The sequence below is a fragment of the Scomber scombrus genome, chromosome 19, assembly GCF_963691925.1.
Source record: "Scomber scombrus chromosome 19, fScoSco1.1, whole genome shotgun sequence".
NCBI lineage: Eukaryota > Metazoa > Chordata > Actinopteri > Scombriformes > Scombridae > Scomber > Scomber scombrus.
In genome coordinates, this window is record NC_084988.1 from 11,818,798 (window position 1) to 11,838,705 (window position 19,908).

General features: G+C 39.9%; 1 protein-coding gene across 1 annotated transcript in view; it reads left to right on the forward strand.

Moving 5' to 3' along the window:
• The first annotated feature begins 16,843 nt into the window (after positions 1 to 16,843).
• The window catches only part of pacrg (PARK2 co-regulated), a 138,915-nt gene continuing 135,850 nt past the window's right edge, over positions 16,844 to 19,908 (forward strand). The window contains exon 1 of the mRNA XM_062440862.1: positions 16,844 to 16,912. Within this exon, the coding sequence (XP_062296846.1) occupies positions 16,844 to 16,912 (69 nt within the window). The remainder of the gene's footprint in view (positions 16,913 to 19,908) is intronic.

Below are 19,908 nucleotides of genomic sequence, written 5' to 3' on the forward strand. Positions count from 1 at the left end.
ATGTAACTGATCTCTAAAGCATTAATAAGTGATCTACTAACCTTTAGTCAAACCATTAGTTACATCTCATAAACTCATAAAAGTGTTCGCTTATCAGAAAGTGGTTATTCGTTTTATATTCATAAAGTAATCTCCTGAATTAATTTCAAAGTCAGTGTAGGAACAATGTTATGAAGCAAATCAATATAAATAATTAGGGAAATAACCCCAGTAGTATATGACTGTACTTATATTGCACTCTAAATAGGGATGTCAAAATAATTTTAACAATAGGAAGGACACCTGCAAACTGTCAGGAAATGTATAAAACTTGTTAACGGTGTGTCATAGCATTTTCTATGCCTGCTGCTTCCAACACTCTTTGTTATTCCAGACCCTTCAATATCAAATCAGTACCTGCCTACTAGCCCCTCATACCCCATAATCCCTATAACTACCTTCATATTTTCCAGATCTCCTACTGTCACGTAGCCTCTGCATTCAGTGTATTATTTAGCCTGTCCGCTCCCTTTTTGGACTTGACTGACTTTGTTTCTGGCCTTTGCTGACGCCTTTTTTCCTTACCTGCTCTGCCTCTGCACCATGGTAACAGATTTCTGTTTCTTTAGCATTGTTGGATTATTCTAAATGGGTCTTCATCTTCTACAATATATAGACTATAAACTCCTAAATCTATAGGCAACTCAAATAAAAACACAGGACACTGACAGGCATATGCACAGTGTAGGAGTTCTTCTTTCATAGTGGATAATAGCTACTCTTATAGCGACTGTCTTCTTCAATGAAAACCCCCAAGGGCTAGATAACATGCCACCCATTTCCTACTAACTATATTTTCTTGATCCTGAATGTACATCAATGAGCAGCATGCAGACAAACAGACAGATAGAGAGGCAGACAGACGGGACATGTATCCGGAGGGGAGAGTGGTATTCTGTGAGGATTGATAGACTCCATATTGTGAGCTAATGATCTCCCCAGGGTGCTGGGGAGAAACGATGTAACCAACCTGCATGACACTGTCACACTCCCTATGTCACGCTGCCACCTTCATCTCTCAGTCTTTTCTCTCCCTCTCCCTCTCTCCCTCTCTCCCTCACTCTGTGTCTTCCTCTCAACCTCTCTTTGTCTCCACCTCAGGGAAATGCATCGATTCACCTTTGTTTGTACTGTCACCCACACATATTCAACTGTCACAGCGAGGAACGTAAAACGTAAAACTGATGGACCTGATTTAGAGTAAGAGGCATACGCTGTCCTCGTTTCCCAAAAATGAAACTCCACAAAACATCTATTCTCATTTAGTTCAATCTGGACAAAAAAAAACCCAGATATGACTGCAGGAGGTGTTTAAAAATTACTGGAGATGGTTGAGAAAAGGAGGGAGATAGCATCATACGGGAGGCTTTGCAGACATAATAGGAAAAAGATCTTTTCAAGCCAATTGTCAGCGCTCTTACAATCGCAGGCACAATGAACGCTTTCATTGGCTGTGTTGATGGAAAAGCACAATCAACTCCTGCGATCAGAAGCTGTCACCCCTTGAAGAGAAGACAAGGTAAGAGAGGGTGAAAAGACACAAAGTGTAGAGGTTTGATGTTGACTGCAGGTAGAACGTTTATTCTTACCAATGAGACATTGTATCTGCCAGTAAATTGACCTAACATGTTGATGTTGAAATAGTATTTTCCCATTGGTCACTTCTCAAGTTCTTAGTGTGTGACTTGCGCTTCTGACCTCCTCTCATGCTGAAAACAAATAATCTCCTTTTGATGCTGACTCCTTGCCATTTGTGGTTCATTGCTACCTCTCATGGGAGTGGAAGTCTTTGTAGTTTAGACTTGCATTTTTCTCAGCCTCACCTCTCTTCACCTCCCCTCAGTTCTCAATCAAATGTACACAGCAAGGTCTTTGTTTTGATTACTTTGCCGCCTTCATATTGTTTTATGAAGAGATAGACACCGAGGGGGAGAGATGAGGTAGTTGAGCCACAGCTGGTGAACGGACTGAGACAGGGTTAGATGTGGGCTGAACTATGTATTGGTTCACTTTGAAATTGCAAAGACTCATCTGTCTGAATTCCACTGCTATTTGAGCATTATCTGTGCTGCACTGGAGTGTGGACAAGATTGACAAAGAACGTGCAGCATTTCGAGGGACTTATGCATACCTTGGCTACTAGTTGAGAGTGTGCAAACTTCCTCTGAACTGGACATCTTCTGATAATGGTTTGATTTCCTGAGACACTCTTTTTTTTAACCTGCATCATCAAAGTGAGGCCAGTAAAAAAGTGCTATTACACATGCCGATACAAATCTCAGGGGAAAAATAACTTTGATTGAAGGCCTAGGGGACCGTGAAACACTTACTGCAGGAGATTCATCTCAGCAACTTCATCTTGACACACGCAGACACCAGCATGCTGTCCTCTTTGTGCCAAGACGATAATGGCATTTTTGAGTGTCTGGAAAACATATTTTGCCTCACTCCAATGTTGGGTTATTCTGCACTGTGCAGGCAAATGGCATGAACGCCTCTGACTTTATCAACCATTACATTTTATCCATAAATGTTATGAGTTTTGTATGTTCTTTACTGTCCAATCACACAATGATCATGTGCCACAGCCTCTCTGCAGGAATTCTACATGGCTGTCGATCAAATCAATACCAGCTTAGTGATTATTTCGCTCGGCTTTTAGATGTGACATCCCAAATGTTCCCATGGCTTCTATTAAAACCACAAATATTAAATGTCCCCATACTCAGGCTGTTAATTATTACAGTGTTTTTTTATAACAATATCTCTTCCAAATAGGTACAAATAACTATTGAAGGAGGAGGTTTCAATTTAATCTTCCTAGACCTCAACAGTATATTAGTGCTCACCTTCGATAATGGCACAAGGAGAAGTGTTCAATACATAGGATATACCCTACATGGGGCACATCCTGTGTATTAATGCCTCTCTAATTTGCTAGCTCTGTCATTTCTGTACACTATGTCAAACGAGATACAGCTTCCTGCAATGATGGATTGCACCGATTCTGCTCGTTAGCAAAATGCTGGTGGAAAAATTGAAGCACGATTAGCATTACCATGGTCCAAGGCTTTTTTTGTGGGGTATAAAAGGTAAATACTTACGAATGTGACAGAGACAGCATGTACCATAGATGGTGTAGGCTTGTAGGGGTTTTGTCAGAGAAATAAATAAAAAAGGACTTCAAAGGACTACACATTATACAGTTTGTGTTGTTGTTTTTTTCAGACACTAAGCATAGAGATTGTTTTCATGGTCTATACGAGGTTAAGAAGCAAGAAGCTTGAATACATAACAGAAAAGTACATCACACACTTGACCTTTGTATTAGGGCATATTAATTGACTTACACATTATCTGAGGATTTTTTTCAGCAGAGGACAGTATCACTTGACATGAAAGAGTATGCACAGCAGGTATTGTTCTTGTTCTTTAAATTGTGCATGCTCTTAACTGTCTTCTCTTCTTAAGTACGTCTTCTCTTCTTAAGTACCTCTTTGTGTACCACAGCCTTGGAGAAATCCTATTTCTGTGTGAGTCTGTGCATAATAACAATTTCAGTGTAGATTTATATATGTGCAATAGTAATGAGCATGAATGTCTCATCTAAACACTGCCCTACTTAGGTTTTAATTACATGTGAGTTTATTCTATTTCTTTGCAGCTACTGTCAATAGGAGTCTTTAAGGTGAATGATAAAATACTCACTCACCCACCGCTTCTTACTTTATTAACTATGGACCTCTTAAAATACAAACTCATGTATCACTACCTTTTCCCCTCATTCCATACTTTCCATACATTCTATACTTTCCCCCACACCAAATCCTTTTTGAATGAAATGATTACATAAAATAGGGATAAAACTGAACTGTTCTAACATCTACATGTACCCAACAGATACAAATAAAAGTCAGTTATTACTTAAAAGCTCAGCCTGGGCTTGTTTAAAGCACATTGGGTTGCCAGTATATTCACATCTAGAAAAATCTGACATGCCTGTTTTAATAAGTCATTTGTATATATTTGGTTAGTAAAACCCTGAAACCCCTCAAATTTGCCATACTTGCTCATGTGCACTTGCTAGGTATTTTGTGAACATAGGTGTTATACTGATATAGAAAAAACTTGCATTTTGTGTATCTCCAATATTTGTTCAATGCAGATTTTCATGTGCATTGGATGTTACAAATGGGTTCTTTTCACAGTAGGTCCTGCATCAGGAAACTTGCTTTTTTTGCATACAATGGTGAGAACACTGGGACAATGACCCCCCATTTTCACCCCAAAGAGCCATACAATTTTATCCATGAATAGATTTCACTCTAAACAATTGACATGCATTACCACCTGTAAATGCAGGTGGTAACACACACACACACACACACACACACACACACCACACATATACATTCATACAGTTAAAACAATTACAGGTAGTTTCCCTCTGCGTTAAGAGAGCTAGTGAGGTGTGCTTGTTCTATAATTACAACCATCAATGTGTGTGTGCATCCCACTGCAGTGCCCCAAAGCACCATATCTGCCTCAGCCACTTTGTTCAATGGATGTCACATCACACCGTGTGGTCTATGTTGAGAGAGACCATTATATTTAAAACACTGCAGGAACTTCTGAAACAACAGGGACACTCAGTTCTTTTGTTCTAATTTCCTCTCTTCCTCCGTTTTTGACACTAGACTTCTTGTGATTGCCTTTTGTGCGCAGCGACACCTGCTCCTTTTCTTCTCTCTTTATTTCCTTTTTTTTCCCTAGTCTTTTTATATCTCCCCCTACCGATCTTTATGGCTCCCATGCTTTCACACTTCATTTTCCATGCTGGCTCTGGGTATCCCCACTGTGGAGAACTCTGTCTGTTTCATCTGGGTGTGGAAACAGTGTGCTAATATTGCCTGCTTATACCCATTGGGTGGGATAATGGCAGCCATCACTCACTGATGCAGCACAAAAACTGACATTTCGCTCTCCTTGTGCTGGCAGACAGCATATACCTCCCACTGCTCTGTCACTCTCTCTTTTGTTTCCCACTCCCCCTTTTTTTCTCTCAGAGTCTTTCTCTTCCACTGTCTGTCTCTTTTTTGTCATTTGTATCTCAGCCTCCAAGTCTCCTGTTTCCATTCACAGTTGAGCCTTCCAAGCTGGGATTGTACAACAAGACAAAGGTCATGATCCCTGAAGGATGTTGTTGCAGAAATGGAAACAGCATTTGATTCTAAAAGCTTTAAGACCGATCATTTTACTCATACATAAATTATTCAATTAAGTCCTAAACAGAGGGGCATATTAAGAGTCAGGGCTACTATTACAACTCAATCATTCTACAGGGAATTCTTATTGCAGCTCAGTGAAAGAATATTGGCAGCACAAATGGCGGATAGGGTATATAGCCTATGTCCTTCAAATCAAGCCCACAGTTTCTTTTCTTTGTATTCATTTCTAATGTCTAAACAACAATGAACCAAGATTTAGGGACCCTACAGACCTGTCATTTGCACAATTGTTTTAAAGTCAAACCCCATTTATCGTTTGAAAGGGGATGGCAAACTTGTTAGCAAACAGCTGCCTATTTACACATCCAGGAGATATGACATAACATTAGCATTGATTTGGAGTCATGTTTTTGGCCAAGTGTCAAATATAGGTCCATTATTCACTCACTTTTAGCTCTGCTTTTGGTCTTCATTGACTCCTTTATCTGCTAAATGCACTACTATGTTCACTAGCTAACTTTCCCTTCTTTTTGGTGCTGGGTAAGCAGTATAGAGTGTTTTGTTATTTTCAAAATTAACAAAGGAAAACAAGAGAAGTTATTTTAAAAATCTCTCTTTTAGCATAAACTGGCATTAGCCACAATGCTACTGTACTGCTAACTTTTTCTGTTGGAGACTCGGTTTTGTTATGCTAGTATAATGCATGTAATGTAGTCTTGAGCAACAAGACTCAAGCAGAGATGAATAGCGGTGTAGCTCAATAATTTCTAACTCCACACCACCAGAATTTTTTCATTTTTAAACTTGGTGTCTTCAGCCCCTGCAGCAGAGTTTTTGTTATTTTAAAATCAAAACATTAACTTAATACAGCTGAAAAAAAGTGAAAGGAAACCAGAGGTACAATTATCAGTCTTTGCAGTTGCATACATGAACAGTTATTTTGAGGAAACTACTGTAAAAACACTCTTAAATACATACATTATTCCCCTGCCAGGTGCCAGTTATTGTGGTATACCAGATGAATAAATAGTACATGAGATAACAGTACATGTGAGATTTGACCTCATGCTTGCTTTTTCTAAAAAAGCTAATTAATTATAGAACAGATGTAAACACTTGACATGAAGGACAAAACAACAGCAGCAACGAACAGCAAACAGTAGCCACTTTCTGCAAGGCTGGCCTCGAGTGGGAAGCATTGTTAAAGAGGTGTGAGTCTGCAATATGTTTCTTTCTCTCAATTAGAATTGCGAAAGTATCTGGCACGTCTGCTTTTCTCACACAGGAATGAACTGCAGAGGCTTATTTGTGTAATTGTTTTGACTCGGGTTGGAGCCCTGAGGTAAGCTCAGGAAAACATCACACTGACCAGTTTGTTCACTTGCCTGAACTTAGCACAGAGGCCAGAAAATTGTTATTTACTTTCTTGTGTAGTGATCTAGTGTAAGTGTGTTCATACTGCACACCAAGATACTCAAAGGCCTTGTTTATACTCAGAATTTCAGGGAAAAAAGGGGAAATATTTCCAGAAAAGAACCTAAAAACAGTTATCGATTTGAACATATAGCAGTAACATAATCAAACATGTTCCCTTTATATTACAATACAAACTGTTTCACTTCCTTGTTTTTCTCTCTCCACCTCTCCTGTGAGACAGGGACATGCTTGGGCTGGCAGGGTGCAATATTGTAGTCAAGTGTCCATTAAAAGACGTAGGTTTGATTGCCACAGTGGTCCAGTAATAGTAGTCCTTCCTGGTGAAACATTATGAAGCTGGACTCTGAACCCCTTAATGCTTTACACATTGTGATTGGTGCAAATTAACAAATTAGATAAATATCTGTCTAAATGAAATGTGAGGGAAGTACTGAAATATGCCTGATTCTCCCCTTCTAGCAATACAGCACAGTGTCTAAGGTTTCTAACCACAAAGGCAAAGCTATTATGGCAACAGATACAATTAATGCACATAATATATGCACAACAGTATGCTTTTCACAAAAGCTAATACAAACACAATGATGCATTAGCTTGATTGTTTCACAGTAATCTAGAGTCTGTAAGAAAGTGTAATTTTCAACATTGGCAGCATCCACTTTACAGTAAAGCTTAGCCTTTTCCCATTAACCCAACCAATCCCGGAGTGGATTTGTCTGCCCTTTCAAATCCCTGTCTCCAGGGTAACTGAAGCACTAACTCTTGCACCTGTTAAGTACTGAACAGAGCCGGCAGATGATTCACCTGAAGCCAAACCACAATCACCTCTATTCATAGATTAATAACCTCCTGTGCTTCAAGACCTGCAGCATTTCAATGGGTGGGTGTTGTGCAGTGTTGATTGGGAATCTCAGAAAGACACATTGTACATGCTAAGCAATCAGCAGGAAATTATTGCTAATTTTGACAGGGGACGAGACTTTTTGCGGTTTTCATGCAGACATGCACACATACAGATGAGCCTATACCATACATTATCGTGACTCTCTGTGGTACAGGCAGGAGCTCAATATATGAGGGATGAGTAGAGGAGGATTGCTGGGTACTCCAGAGGTTGCCAGTGGGGTTACTGAGGATCAGTTATCTGCAGCCCCACAATCCCAGAGATGGTGGCTGTTGTGTGGCTACAGTGAGACAGCACCGCCCGGCTGCAGGGTCAGGGCACCAGGGACTACGGGTGCTCTCCCTTCGAATGTGACAAATACGATGTGACATGTCAGTGCATGCTCGAGAACATTGCCCTCTTTCACTCATACTAGCGCACTATTTTTTCCCCTCTGTTTCTTTCTCTGGCACACAAACACCCCTACACCGTTTTCTCTATTTCTCCCTCACAAAACCAGACAAAGAAACACAAAGACACTTAAACAGAGAAACGCAGTTACTCACTCTTGCATGAACACGCACACACACGTTCACCCTACTCCCCCTGTGGCTGTCATCAAAAGCAGCCACTCTGCCCTACACTATATAAAAGTAGCAGCTTGCTTTTATTCTCCTTGGTCTCAGTCTTCGCTTTTCCTCCTGCTTACTCCTCATCTCCTCTGCGTAGCCTTCCAGTCATTCTACGTCATCCCACCTCTCTGACACCTCTCCTACCACCCAACAGTTAAGTGCCTTTGCAGACCCTCTCAGATAGGCTGTCATATATATTTCAAAGGTATTTCAAAGCACATTCAGAGAGACTGAATGCACCTTCACCAAAAGGCTATACAGGCCATACTTTTGCGCTGTGACTTTTGGAGCCATTTTTCATTCTTGAATAAGACATTTTTTGAATGTCTTATTCAAGAATGACAAGTGAATGAGAGCTCTCATAATCACTCTAGCATTAAAGGGTACTTATGGTAGTCAGAGAGAACCTATAAAATATTTGATATGTCATTTATGTCTTACATTAACAAAAAGTCCAAACTTATTCATTTACTACAACATTTTGAAATGACACAATATGACACATTTTAAAAGGGAGCAACTTCAGAGGGTTATATTAAATCTCTGTTTGAGATTTGATAGTAGAGAGATGATGAAAAAATGATAGCATACACACATATCCACAAACAAACATTGAAAAAAATCAAAGTATTGGTTCATTGAAAAACAACCCACACACACTCTCGACGGTTGGAGAATTATCCCAATTTGTATTTCCCTCTTTGATGCTGTTCTGGAAATTGTGGTAATTTTACCTGCACGTCTGCTCGTCCTCATAACCCCCACCCAGGATCTTAGAATGCTGGGAAGTGTTAATAATATTTAAAGCTAAACGCCATCTGTTCTCAGGGCCCACTGTGAATACCAATACGGCCGGCAAACATTGCAATTAACGGAGCCAAGATGTCAGGAACACTGGAGACGCAGGCTTTGAGCATCCTGCTCCAGGAAAAGAGAGGCAGATGTGATGTGAGCAGAGATGACTTCTGTTCTTGGGGAGAAAAAAAATCCTCTTGTCCCCTCTTTCCCTTCCTCCATCTGTCCATATGTGATAGGATCCCGAATATCATCTTTACTTATGGGGATCTCTTTTGAAATATATAGGCTTTATAAATGCCTGTCTCTCTCTATTTGAACGTTTCATGCAAATAGAAGAGAAGCATTCGTCAGGTGCATAAGAGGCATGCTGTTTTTTCTCTCAAATGAAGCAAATTGCATTTGCCCTGCCATACATCCTTTGTCGCTGCAGGGATGTTATGTTTGTGTTTATGTGTGTATAAGATGTAAATGGATTTGAATAGTTAACTAAAGATGATGTAAAAACAGAGACATTCACAAACTGTACATTACACTTAGCCTATGACTAATATGTTTGATTTTGAAAGTATTATTCATGGATGTAAGGATCCTTGTCTAAAGGTTTCCTGTCAACACTGAAATTTCTGCTTCTCCTTCTTGTTTACTGGCATTTGAATTTATTTCAAATGATGCATTTACGTCACGACAAGAGTTATTATTTTGTTTTTTATTACTACCAATGACACATAACAGGTGATTGTGTCTTTCAGTTTGGCAGCAGGTCACATTTCTATTCTCAACCCCCTATATTCCACCTCCAGACCCCTCAGGTGTGCTGACCAATCACTGCTCTGCATTCCATGCTCCGAGTTAAAGTCCAAAGGTGATCGAACATTTTCCATTGTTGGCAATAATGCCCCTCGTTATTAGATCTTTCCCCCCCATTGACATCTTTTAGTCTCCATTCATACATAATTCTCCTCAGAATACCATTCAAAATCCTCTTTGCACCTCATGGTCTGCCCTCATTGTCCCTGGCCAGGTGTGAGTTGGCAGCCTGTGCTACCTGACGCCATCTTCTACATATCAGACATATGCTGTTGTAAAGAGCAGGCCGGGAGGAGGAGCTCTGTAAGGAGGAGCAGGAAGAAGGAGTAGCCTGGCTTAATCAGAGCTTTCATATACAGGATTGAGTTCAGGTGTGAGCCCTTTCCACTTACCTGCAGCAGAACCCTTGCTTCTTTGCTGGCAACAATTGTTTGTCTGCATTGTATTACTCACCAGTTAACCTGACAGCCATATATATCTCTTCTAAATGCGGTAAGGTTAATATAATGATAGCATGAAAACTATTTTCTGTTTTGATATAAAAAAACATAAAACAAATAGCATTGAATGTTGTTAGCCTTCAGCTACCATCTGTCTGTAATCGCCTTATAACCTGCCATTCAACCTGCAACAAAGGGGTACATCAATTAGATACATTACCTGAGAATCAACATGCCCTATATTTTATAAATGCTATACAAATAAAATTAAAACTGAATTGAATCTTTACAAAAAACATGCCGACCCATCTATTTTCATCACCTTAAAGACGTGACTGGTCAAACTCTTTATTTTTCCTTAGTTTCTTGTGCAATACACCCATTAAATTCTTACATTTATATCCAAAATGATTAATTCTCACACTTCCATCAAATTTAATTGTCATATCTACAAAATGCATTTTGATCAGTACTTGCTTTTTGAATGTGGTCTATACGTATAATTGACTTGACTTTGTGTTGATAATGATTGCATGGCTATAAAATGAATGCTACAATACTACAGCAATTCATGGATTGGATTGTTAGAGCCTCAAATCATTATTTTATAGTTGTGCAGTCATTTTAGTGTCTTGCTCAAGACAGTCATGTATGTCAATAACGGGGCTTGGATTGTATGAGTAGCTGCTGCAACCCAATCTCCTGCATAATATCTTACTTGCCAATTTTTACCAAATTAGTTTTAGAGGAAACATAATGTCTGCCTGAATTACATTACATGTTGTGTTCTGCAATGTTAATATTAATATATGATTGATTTTTAGGAGACAAGTGATTATGTATGAGTGAGATCTGATTAGAAAGTTTGCTTTTTAAGATTATTAGAAACAGCCTAATTCCTGAAAGTTTTATGACGTGAAAATGACAGCATGTCAGTATTTTCAAAAAGTTTGTTTTTCCTCATGCACACTACTGCCTTAGATTCACACTAAGTTAGTATTTTTAACTGCCATTTTCCGTCCCACCTTTTCTCCTTTTTCTTGTATTTTTCTTAACCTTTCTTATCCTTAACACCATGTTCACAGTGAAGTCGTGTGCAGGAGCACCCAGCTTTATGTACCCCAGTGGGATCACTGGTGTCGCTGTTCACACATTCAGGTTCATGTGACATTGACCTGTGGGTGACAGGAAAACTCAATTCTCTGGAGGGTTAGGTGTTGCCAAGGCTGCTGAAAGCACCACCGGTGAGGTCGTACTCTGAGGAATGCACTATTCAACAGATTTACTTTGATAATTCAGACTGAAAAAGTCTGACAACACACAGTGACAAAATGGCTTGTAATCTATTCAAGATTAAAGCCTGCCAGCCTGTTAGTTTCAAAGAGACATACAGTATCCATGAAGTTGGAGAGGACAAATAAAAGTGTATCATCTATAACAAACATAATCATGTAAGCAATTATCAACCAGAGTGCAGCAATGCTATAATAGATGTATTATCCATATGTTTATCATCTGGGTCTGTGTCTGATTATTGCTGCTATGGTCCAGTGGGCATGTTAAAGTGTATGCTCCCAGGGAGAGCAAGCTATGCCTTCCAATATCAGCTGGCCTCAAAGCTGCTTCTATAATGCATGAAGATCAATACGCTGTGGCTTTGTGAGTGAGGCCTTGCAACTCTGTGCCCATATCAAGTATTCCCACCAACTGCCCTGCCGTTTGAAGAGATCTATGCCTTTGGATTTATCAGGGCTCTGGGGAAAGCTGACTACAGTCTGGATACCCAAACTGCTATTGTTTGGAGTAAAGAGGGGGGGGGGGAAACAAAGCTAGTAGCACTGTGTTTGGGGTATTTCTGAAATTCACAGTTTTATGACAGGATTTGATGACAACTCGTAGAGAAGCATTTCAAAATGATCACTATTAACAGTGCATTTCACCAAAAATCTCTCTGGTATTTTCTAAGCTTTAACTTCAACCGATTCACAAAAGGATTTTGTTGTATTATTCATTATATTACATGCTCTTTTTTGGGCCTGTTATGTTTTGCTCGTGTGCATCATCCCTGATTATGATTATTACATCACTAGAAATACTGGAACAGCATCTGCACTCTTGTTGTAAATGTAAAGCAAAGAAGAATACATTAGTAGATGCACTATTGGTATGTGAGGTGGAGGTAGGGAACATTTACAGTCATATCCAGTCAAATCTTCCCCTCACATTCTCTAGAAGCAGTACTACTCCACCATGGGGTAGTGACAGTTTGTATTGCATGAAGACAGTCCAAACTGAATGTAGATTACCTAAAGGTACCCTGTAGTTTTTTGATGAAATATGGCTTAATTTACATTACATGGTTTCATTAAAAATGCATTTTGTGTTTAACACATAAACATGTTTGTTAGGCTGGGATCAGACTACATGAAATAAGCCCAGATTTCAAACGATAGAATTGGTCAGGGTCATACTTATAGTGTTGCCAGTTTCCTGGTCAAGACACAGCAAGAATTTAGGGCACAATGACTGCCTAATCTGACATAATGACCATTGTGAAAGACAAGTATCACATAGTCTGATCTTGTGCACAAGAATAGCTTTACAATTCTCAGACTCCACAAAAAACAAACCACAAAAAAAATAAAATAAATAATGCTGCTGGTTTTAGTCATTCTTAATTCTAATTAATACAAGGAATATGTTGCTGTAGATGTCATAATTGTACTTCTTATTTTAGAGAGTAATGTGTGTTTTAATATAACTTGCAGTGAGCTATAGTTTGTATTTTGTCTTAAACTTACAGCACATTACTGTTCATTATTAAGTTTAAAAAAAGGGCCCTGATGGTTGTAGCTGTGGGAGTTAGCCTGTGAGAGCTAGTTGCTCACTCTCTGCCCTGGCTAGCTTCAAATCACCTGCTTATGTTAAGCTTTGAGGTGGGCTCTGGATGAAGAGGGACTGACTGTTCCCTGTGGCTATTGGTGTGGCAGTGACAGCTGCTGCTACACAATGTCCTGGACAAGTTTTGGTATTTATTTTGCAATTTAAAAACAATTAAAGGACCCCTTTGGATTTGGGGGGGGGAATCACAGTTTCTGTTCTACTAGTCCATGGTCTCAGAAAGGAATTCATTTTATGGGTTGAACCTGTAATTGTTAATGCTATTGAACCAATTATTTAAATCTACTGATTTGTATTTATTTATTTATGTTTTTACCAAACTGCGGTTTAATTAGTTTTGCATTTATACCTATCCATTTAATTTGAATGGAAATCTAAGTTTCTTTATTCATGTCCACAAGGTATGTAAGGAAGTAGGATAAGATGTATGTGATTATCTGTAATATAATAAGGAAAGCTATGCTCCAGTGCAGGACTTCATAAAATAACTGGATATAGGTAGTAAACTGCTACCGGACCCTAAATGAGTTATTACAGTTATATGATCTCAGTAATTATTTTATGGTAAGCTGAAGCAGTGGTTACAACTATGGTAGTAGAAAAAAATGTAGAAATGTGTGGCATTTATTTTAATTTGGCATGTTGTGGAGAATGAAATGGGGGCTGAAGGTGATGGGGTTGCTGTGCTCATATCCCACCCTTTGAACCCCCACACTTTTAAGATCGCTGCTCCACCCCTGAATATGGCAATACGTACTGATCATTTCAACCAAAGGATATTGTTCCCTCACTGTATAATTGTTTTTAGATAATATAGCAGGCTCTTTCATTCGAGAATTCTCTTTGAGTATTCAGACCGTGCCATTCTGTGTTTCATTTTAACTTTAATTGAGCACCAGACTCTTCCAAATGACACATTAAACTATCAGAGACCCTGTACACCCACACTGGTGTTTTCACTTAGCCTGACTGATTAGACATCTGCCAAGGTTTAAGTTGGCAGCTGCCATGCTGGGTATTATGTGTGGTCACCAAAGTTGTTGTACTAATAAAAATTATAACAGGTGCAAGAAAACTAACAGGAGAGTCTTCACACACCCACACAGTCCTGAAAGTAGCTGCAGGCAACACTGAAAACACCTGTGGAGGTGGTGTGCAGGGCCCTATAGCGACTAAAAGTAGTTCAGCAAAATCATCTCAAATTAAATTGAGAGTGTGTAGGAGCATGCATACTGGACAAGAGATCACCTTTGTTTTTGGTCTGTTAACACTACATTTATGCAATGACTTTACCATTTTACCAACATTTTAAAGAAACAGTTAACTATAAACTGCAGCACATACATGTACAGTATTCATAAAAAAATCTCCACAATATTTAAATAATACTCTTTTTTGGAGGGGTACACTATCTATTGGACTGAATTGTGCTGTTATAAGGACTTTGATGAACTTCATGGGTTTCTGTATAGCTGTTCTATAGTGTACTTACAGGACATTAAATATATAAGCTTACATTTTTCAGTTCTTGTTTAACAGTGGAATACCATATGATATATCATGCAAACCCTGATTCCCTTTGCATTGGATAGCATTTATCTCTGCCACATACAGTACCTTGTAGACATTGTGTGACTTTCACAACCTGACGAATTGTTAAAGCCAACAAGCCCCTCGACGCTCTCCCTACAGCCTAATGGCCTACTCTAATGGCTGTTTGCCTTGTTTTATGGTAATTGGGGAGCAACTGACTCTGCAGCAAAGTCTCTATCTTTTCCTGCTGAGATTCTTCTGTTGGCCCCCTCTGGGTCTCCTGCTTTGTAGGTATCAGTTTCTGCTCTAATGATATCATAATTGCTGTTTTCCCTCACAGTGGACAATGGTTGCCAAGCCTGAAGGTGGCCCAGCAAATGAGCTGGAGATCAAACCATGGACACGATGATGATGAATATATAGTGTAGATGCAGGGGAAAAACACACATTCATCAAAGCATATGGTCCCTTTCTCAGTGATGCTACTCATATTTTTCCCCCTCAGTCTTGCCCTACCTGTCGAACCAACTGGAACTGGTTATCCACAATACATCATTAGTGGCAGAAAATGCAAATGAATCTTCGCTGTGTAAATCAATTCAGAACCTATGTGTTTGTCCTTGAAGTGGCTGTAAGAAACTTAGATATAAATTTGACCCGAACAGTGACCGAGACTAGAATCTTGACAGGGATATACACGTTTACACACACGTTCCCACATTAACAGACAGAATTCGAGAGTGTGGCAAAACTAACGATATATTTTGTATTTCATGCTTGATTCCTGCAAGATATCTTAGCAGAATGCACAAAGACCAGCTACCCTCCTTACCGCACACTCACAGGAGTGAGATAGTGCAGTTCTGTTTGAACAGTCATTTCTCAGTCCAGCTGAATTCATGCTGACGCTCCAGTTTGCTCAGTTTGCTTTCTGAAAACTCCCCTCTTCCTCTTTTTAATCCTCTGAGGGGAAGCAGAGAGAGGGAGAGAGAAAGAGAGAGACCAGCATTGAATGCTGACAGGGACATAACTTGCCTTCCTTGCATACCTTGTTTACAGTCTCCCTCCCTGCTGCTATACCCTCCTCTCTCAATGGAGCCATAAAAAACAAATAGGGGCTTTTAGAGAAATTGCCTGTGCACTGAAGATTAATAACAGTTGCACAAGTTCACCCAAGAAAGTCTCCAGAGGCAAAAACGATATTGGAAGATTAAAAGTGCCACATCCCTAAATTGGAATGATTCAGTGCTCAGGCCGCTCTCTAACCAGCTTATTGAGAGTCAAAGCCTTGGTCTACCTGCCAAAGAGCATCATTAAAGTATTTACTCCTGGATGAAGATCCATTGCATGAGTATAATGATGATCTGAGATTATGATCGATACTCGTCTATGATGAAAGGGTGGTGGCTTGGCAGTTGCTGCAGCAGCACACAAAAAGGCAGGTCATCCAGTGTGAGCTTAGGTCACCTTCCCCCTGTTTGTAGCCCATTAGTTCAACGTGTTAAACTACCCTGCTGGCAGAAGTAAGCAGCGTACCAATTTGACCCATTATTTTCACTGAACAGAAGTGTGAGGTGCAGCAAAAATCTTCTGGCCACCTACTTGACCTTAATTATTGTTGCACATCCATACAAACACAAAAAACAGCTATATTGTATGCACGATTCTGACCTCACGATAACTGAAATGATTAGGTAGCAGGACTAATATGTAAAAATGCATTGTAATGATTATGTCCACATCCGGAAAAAGTTTAAAATTCAATGAGATGACAAAAAAATGACTATATTTTTGAAAAATGTCATGTTTCTTTTCATATAATTATCTTTATAAAACAACTCATAGGACAACATAATTATAAGGAAATAAAAATTACGACTTCAACTTATACTATACTACTAGTTATTAACTAATACATCCTCTTTCCTCTGTTTCAGCAGTACCCGGACCGGAGTTTCTATGGTAACAAGGAGACACGCGTCTCCGCAGCAACCAGAGTACAGCGTCTCTGACGTTGCATAGCAACCACCACAATAAACAACGGGCTTTGAGAGTCAGACAACTACCAAAAAGCAACATTGCTGCTCGTTTTCGCTTTGGATTTGGATTCCTCACCCAATTTAAAACAAATAAAGACCTGCCGATATGTCGAGGAGCAAGACGGAGCTGAGAGCGCAAGGCTTCACCGTGAAGGCCACCATGAAGAACTCCGTGGTGAGTGAAGTTATTTGGGTTAGCTCTAACAGTTAGCAGTGCATGTAGCATTAAGTTTGGACGTGCTTATTCTGAAGCTACTGGCTGACAACGGACTACTGTGACTATCTACTGTAACTATATATCATGTGTAATTGGGGAAGTTGTGAGGAAATATGTGTGTGTGTGTGTGTGTGTGAGAGTGAATGTGGGGTGGTCATATACATCGTGACATGATTTCACATTCAGGTTATAGTCTAATGGGCTGGTGGGCTGCACACACAGTCTGTGAGGCTGCACCGTTTCGGTCAGTGAGCACAAGCTGTCTAACTTTACACCGATTTTCATTCACTAACAGTGTTTCTGAACGCTATCTCAAAGTCTCAGACAAGAGTGTATTGTAACAGAGCCAGAGAGGTTGAGTTGTGCTTTGTGTAGTACATGAAGTATCTGTTTTGACTCGCACATGCTGCCATCTGTGTGGATAAGTTACAATGGATGGAAAAGGATGGAGGGATTGCGGCAGCCTCTTACTTTCTCCTTTGAATTATTCTCTTACCCTTTCTTTTCCCCCTATCATTTGTCTATTGTTACTCAGGAGAAACTATAATCTTTTTTGCTCTTCGTGTGAAATCTCAGCACACAACGCAGAAAAATGGGGATGGGAAAAAGTGGAAAAAAAGCAAAAACCAGAATGCTTGAACATACTCTCTCTAACCATCATTTTGCTGTCCATGTGTTTTTGTGTGAGCATGTGTGTGTGTGTATGTGTGCAAGACTTTTGGTCAGACAAGCTTGGATGAGTTTCACACAAGTGTGGGGATTTGAGAGCTCTAAAATCATCCAATAACTTTTATGGGCTGAAAATGACACTTTTAAAAGCCATTTCAAAGCTATAGCGCTATCATTAGACACTAAGAAATCCAGAAGCCATATGCTTAAAAAAATGCAAATGCCTTTTTCTTTTTTTTCTCCCCCCTACCACATTAAGGAAGGTTTTATAGATTGGCATGCTTGTGGGGTTGCTGGGGAGTTGTATGCAGCACATGATTTGATTTTACAAGCTCAGAGAGATGTCATATTTTTTGCTCAGCCACCAAAGCTTTTATGCATTCAACTAAAGCAGCTATACTGGTGCCTTTTCTCTTTATTCTTTGATAAACAAGAGCATCATGACCTTGGTTTCCTTGCTGAGCAGTCCCCCTGTATTGGACCTCTAGCGTAGTTATTGAAAGGGTAGACTAATTTACAAAGACAGCCAAGTCAGGTCCTCCTCTCCTCTCATTTACTGCAAATGAAGATGGATCAGGAAAGTGTAATAGGTTTATATAGCAGAGGACATTAGTCTTTATTGATGGATGTATTGAGTGGTCAGTAAAACCTGCTTTTGTGCTGCCAAAAAATACATTATTAGTAGAACTCTGGACCAGTTTTATGTGGGGGTGGGTCCTGTATCACTAAATCTATTAGACCAGGATGAGTTACATGTTTGTTGTCATGGTAGTCTATGGGTTAGTGTACTAGTACGATTGTGAAATGGACTAAATTTGCCAGACCACTGGTTTTAAACATGAATGGGAACTGGCTTTCCTCCCCTCACTGATATAGTTTGCCAGTAAAGGTAAGTGAAAGATGTGCACATGTAGCCTCCCCTGCTGTGGTCTGGCAGATGTGGCAGGCCATAGGAGCAGCGAAGGTGATAAACTGTAATCTGCTGAAGGAAACAAGCTTCCTAGCAGTACATTTTCACATGGGGATCTTGAGTTTGGCTCCCATAAACCAGGGCTAATCAGGATTTATGTGCACTTAAAACTTGCCAAAATATGCCATAAAACGTGTGAAACTGAAACCTGTGTTAATTCGAGTCCTTCACGAATGAGCCACAAAGACTGTCAACCTCACTTGAGACAGAAAAGTTACTCAGCAGCTAGTTCATTCGATGTTGCTCACGAGGAGAAGAGTTGTGTATTTTGCTTGGCTCTGTTTTAGATGAACTCACTATATAACGAACACAGTCTGAGACGCTTTACACATTACGTCTGCTTGCTTTTAATTCTCAGTTGGCACCTTTTACACAGAGACAGTTGCTGCTGGTGAGCAACAAAGCTCGTCACACGCAGTGACATTGCTTAAATTGACAGATTGAGGCATTTGGTTGCCTTGATATCTCAGGCAATTATTCCCCAGCCCATTGAGACAGCACGATACTCGGAGAATCTCTTTCCTTATATGAGTTGAAGTGAGGACAGGTGGCTTCCACTACAAGTAATTTTTTATATACTAGGTTTAGGGATACGAAACCTGCAACGTATCCAAGGGATATTCCAAGAATACATTGATTTGCTTTCTGCTTTTTGTTTCAACGCTCTAATTGTTGACAGCTTTGACGTATTTCATGGTGAAATGAGCGCACTGCAAGTTGAGGTGTCCGTGGTCAGCTATAATTTAATTTGAGGGAAGTATCAGTTGAATATTTTCCGTCAGCAATCCTCTCTGTCCAGTCTTGGGTACTTTGATGCAAACATTTTTTAACTAGGTCCTTCCTCTCAGAGCCACTAGTTTGTTTGCTCTTGCCTTGTTACATTCGCTCTCCACTTAAAAGAATCAGGCCTACATGAAGACAGTAAATACTTGGAATTGAAACTGCAGCCCTCTCTCTCTATCTCTCTTTTTTCTCTCTCAGGCAGGGGGTTGCCTTGAGATGCAAAAGAGGCAGTCGGAGCTATCATTGACTTCCTCCTCCTTTTTTTGAAGGTCATAAACAAATCTCCTGTCAAAGAGCCTTCACGAGGAAGGCTCCGGCAAAGCCCTTTAATATTCACCATCTCCCCAGAGGATCTGCAGTGTCTGGAACATGAATGATACTCTCGCACCGCTATACCACTGGCTAAATCCTCAACAAAAACCATTACATTTTTCAGAGGCTTGCTTGTGTCTGTTGCCCTCTGTTTTTTTCCCTCCCCTGTGGTCACTGACATATCGCACCGGATAGGGCAGCTTTGCGGAGAGCTGTGATT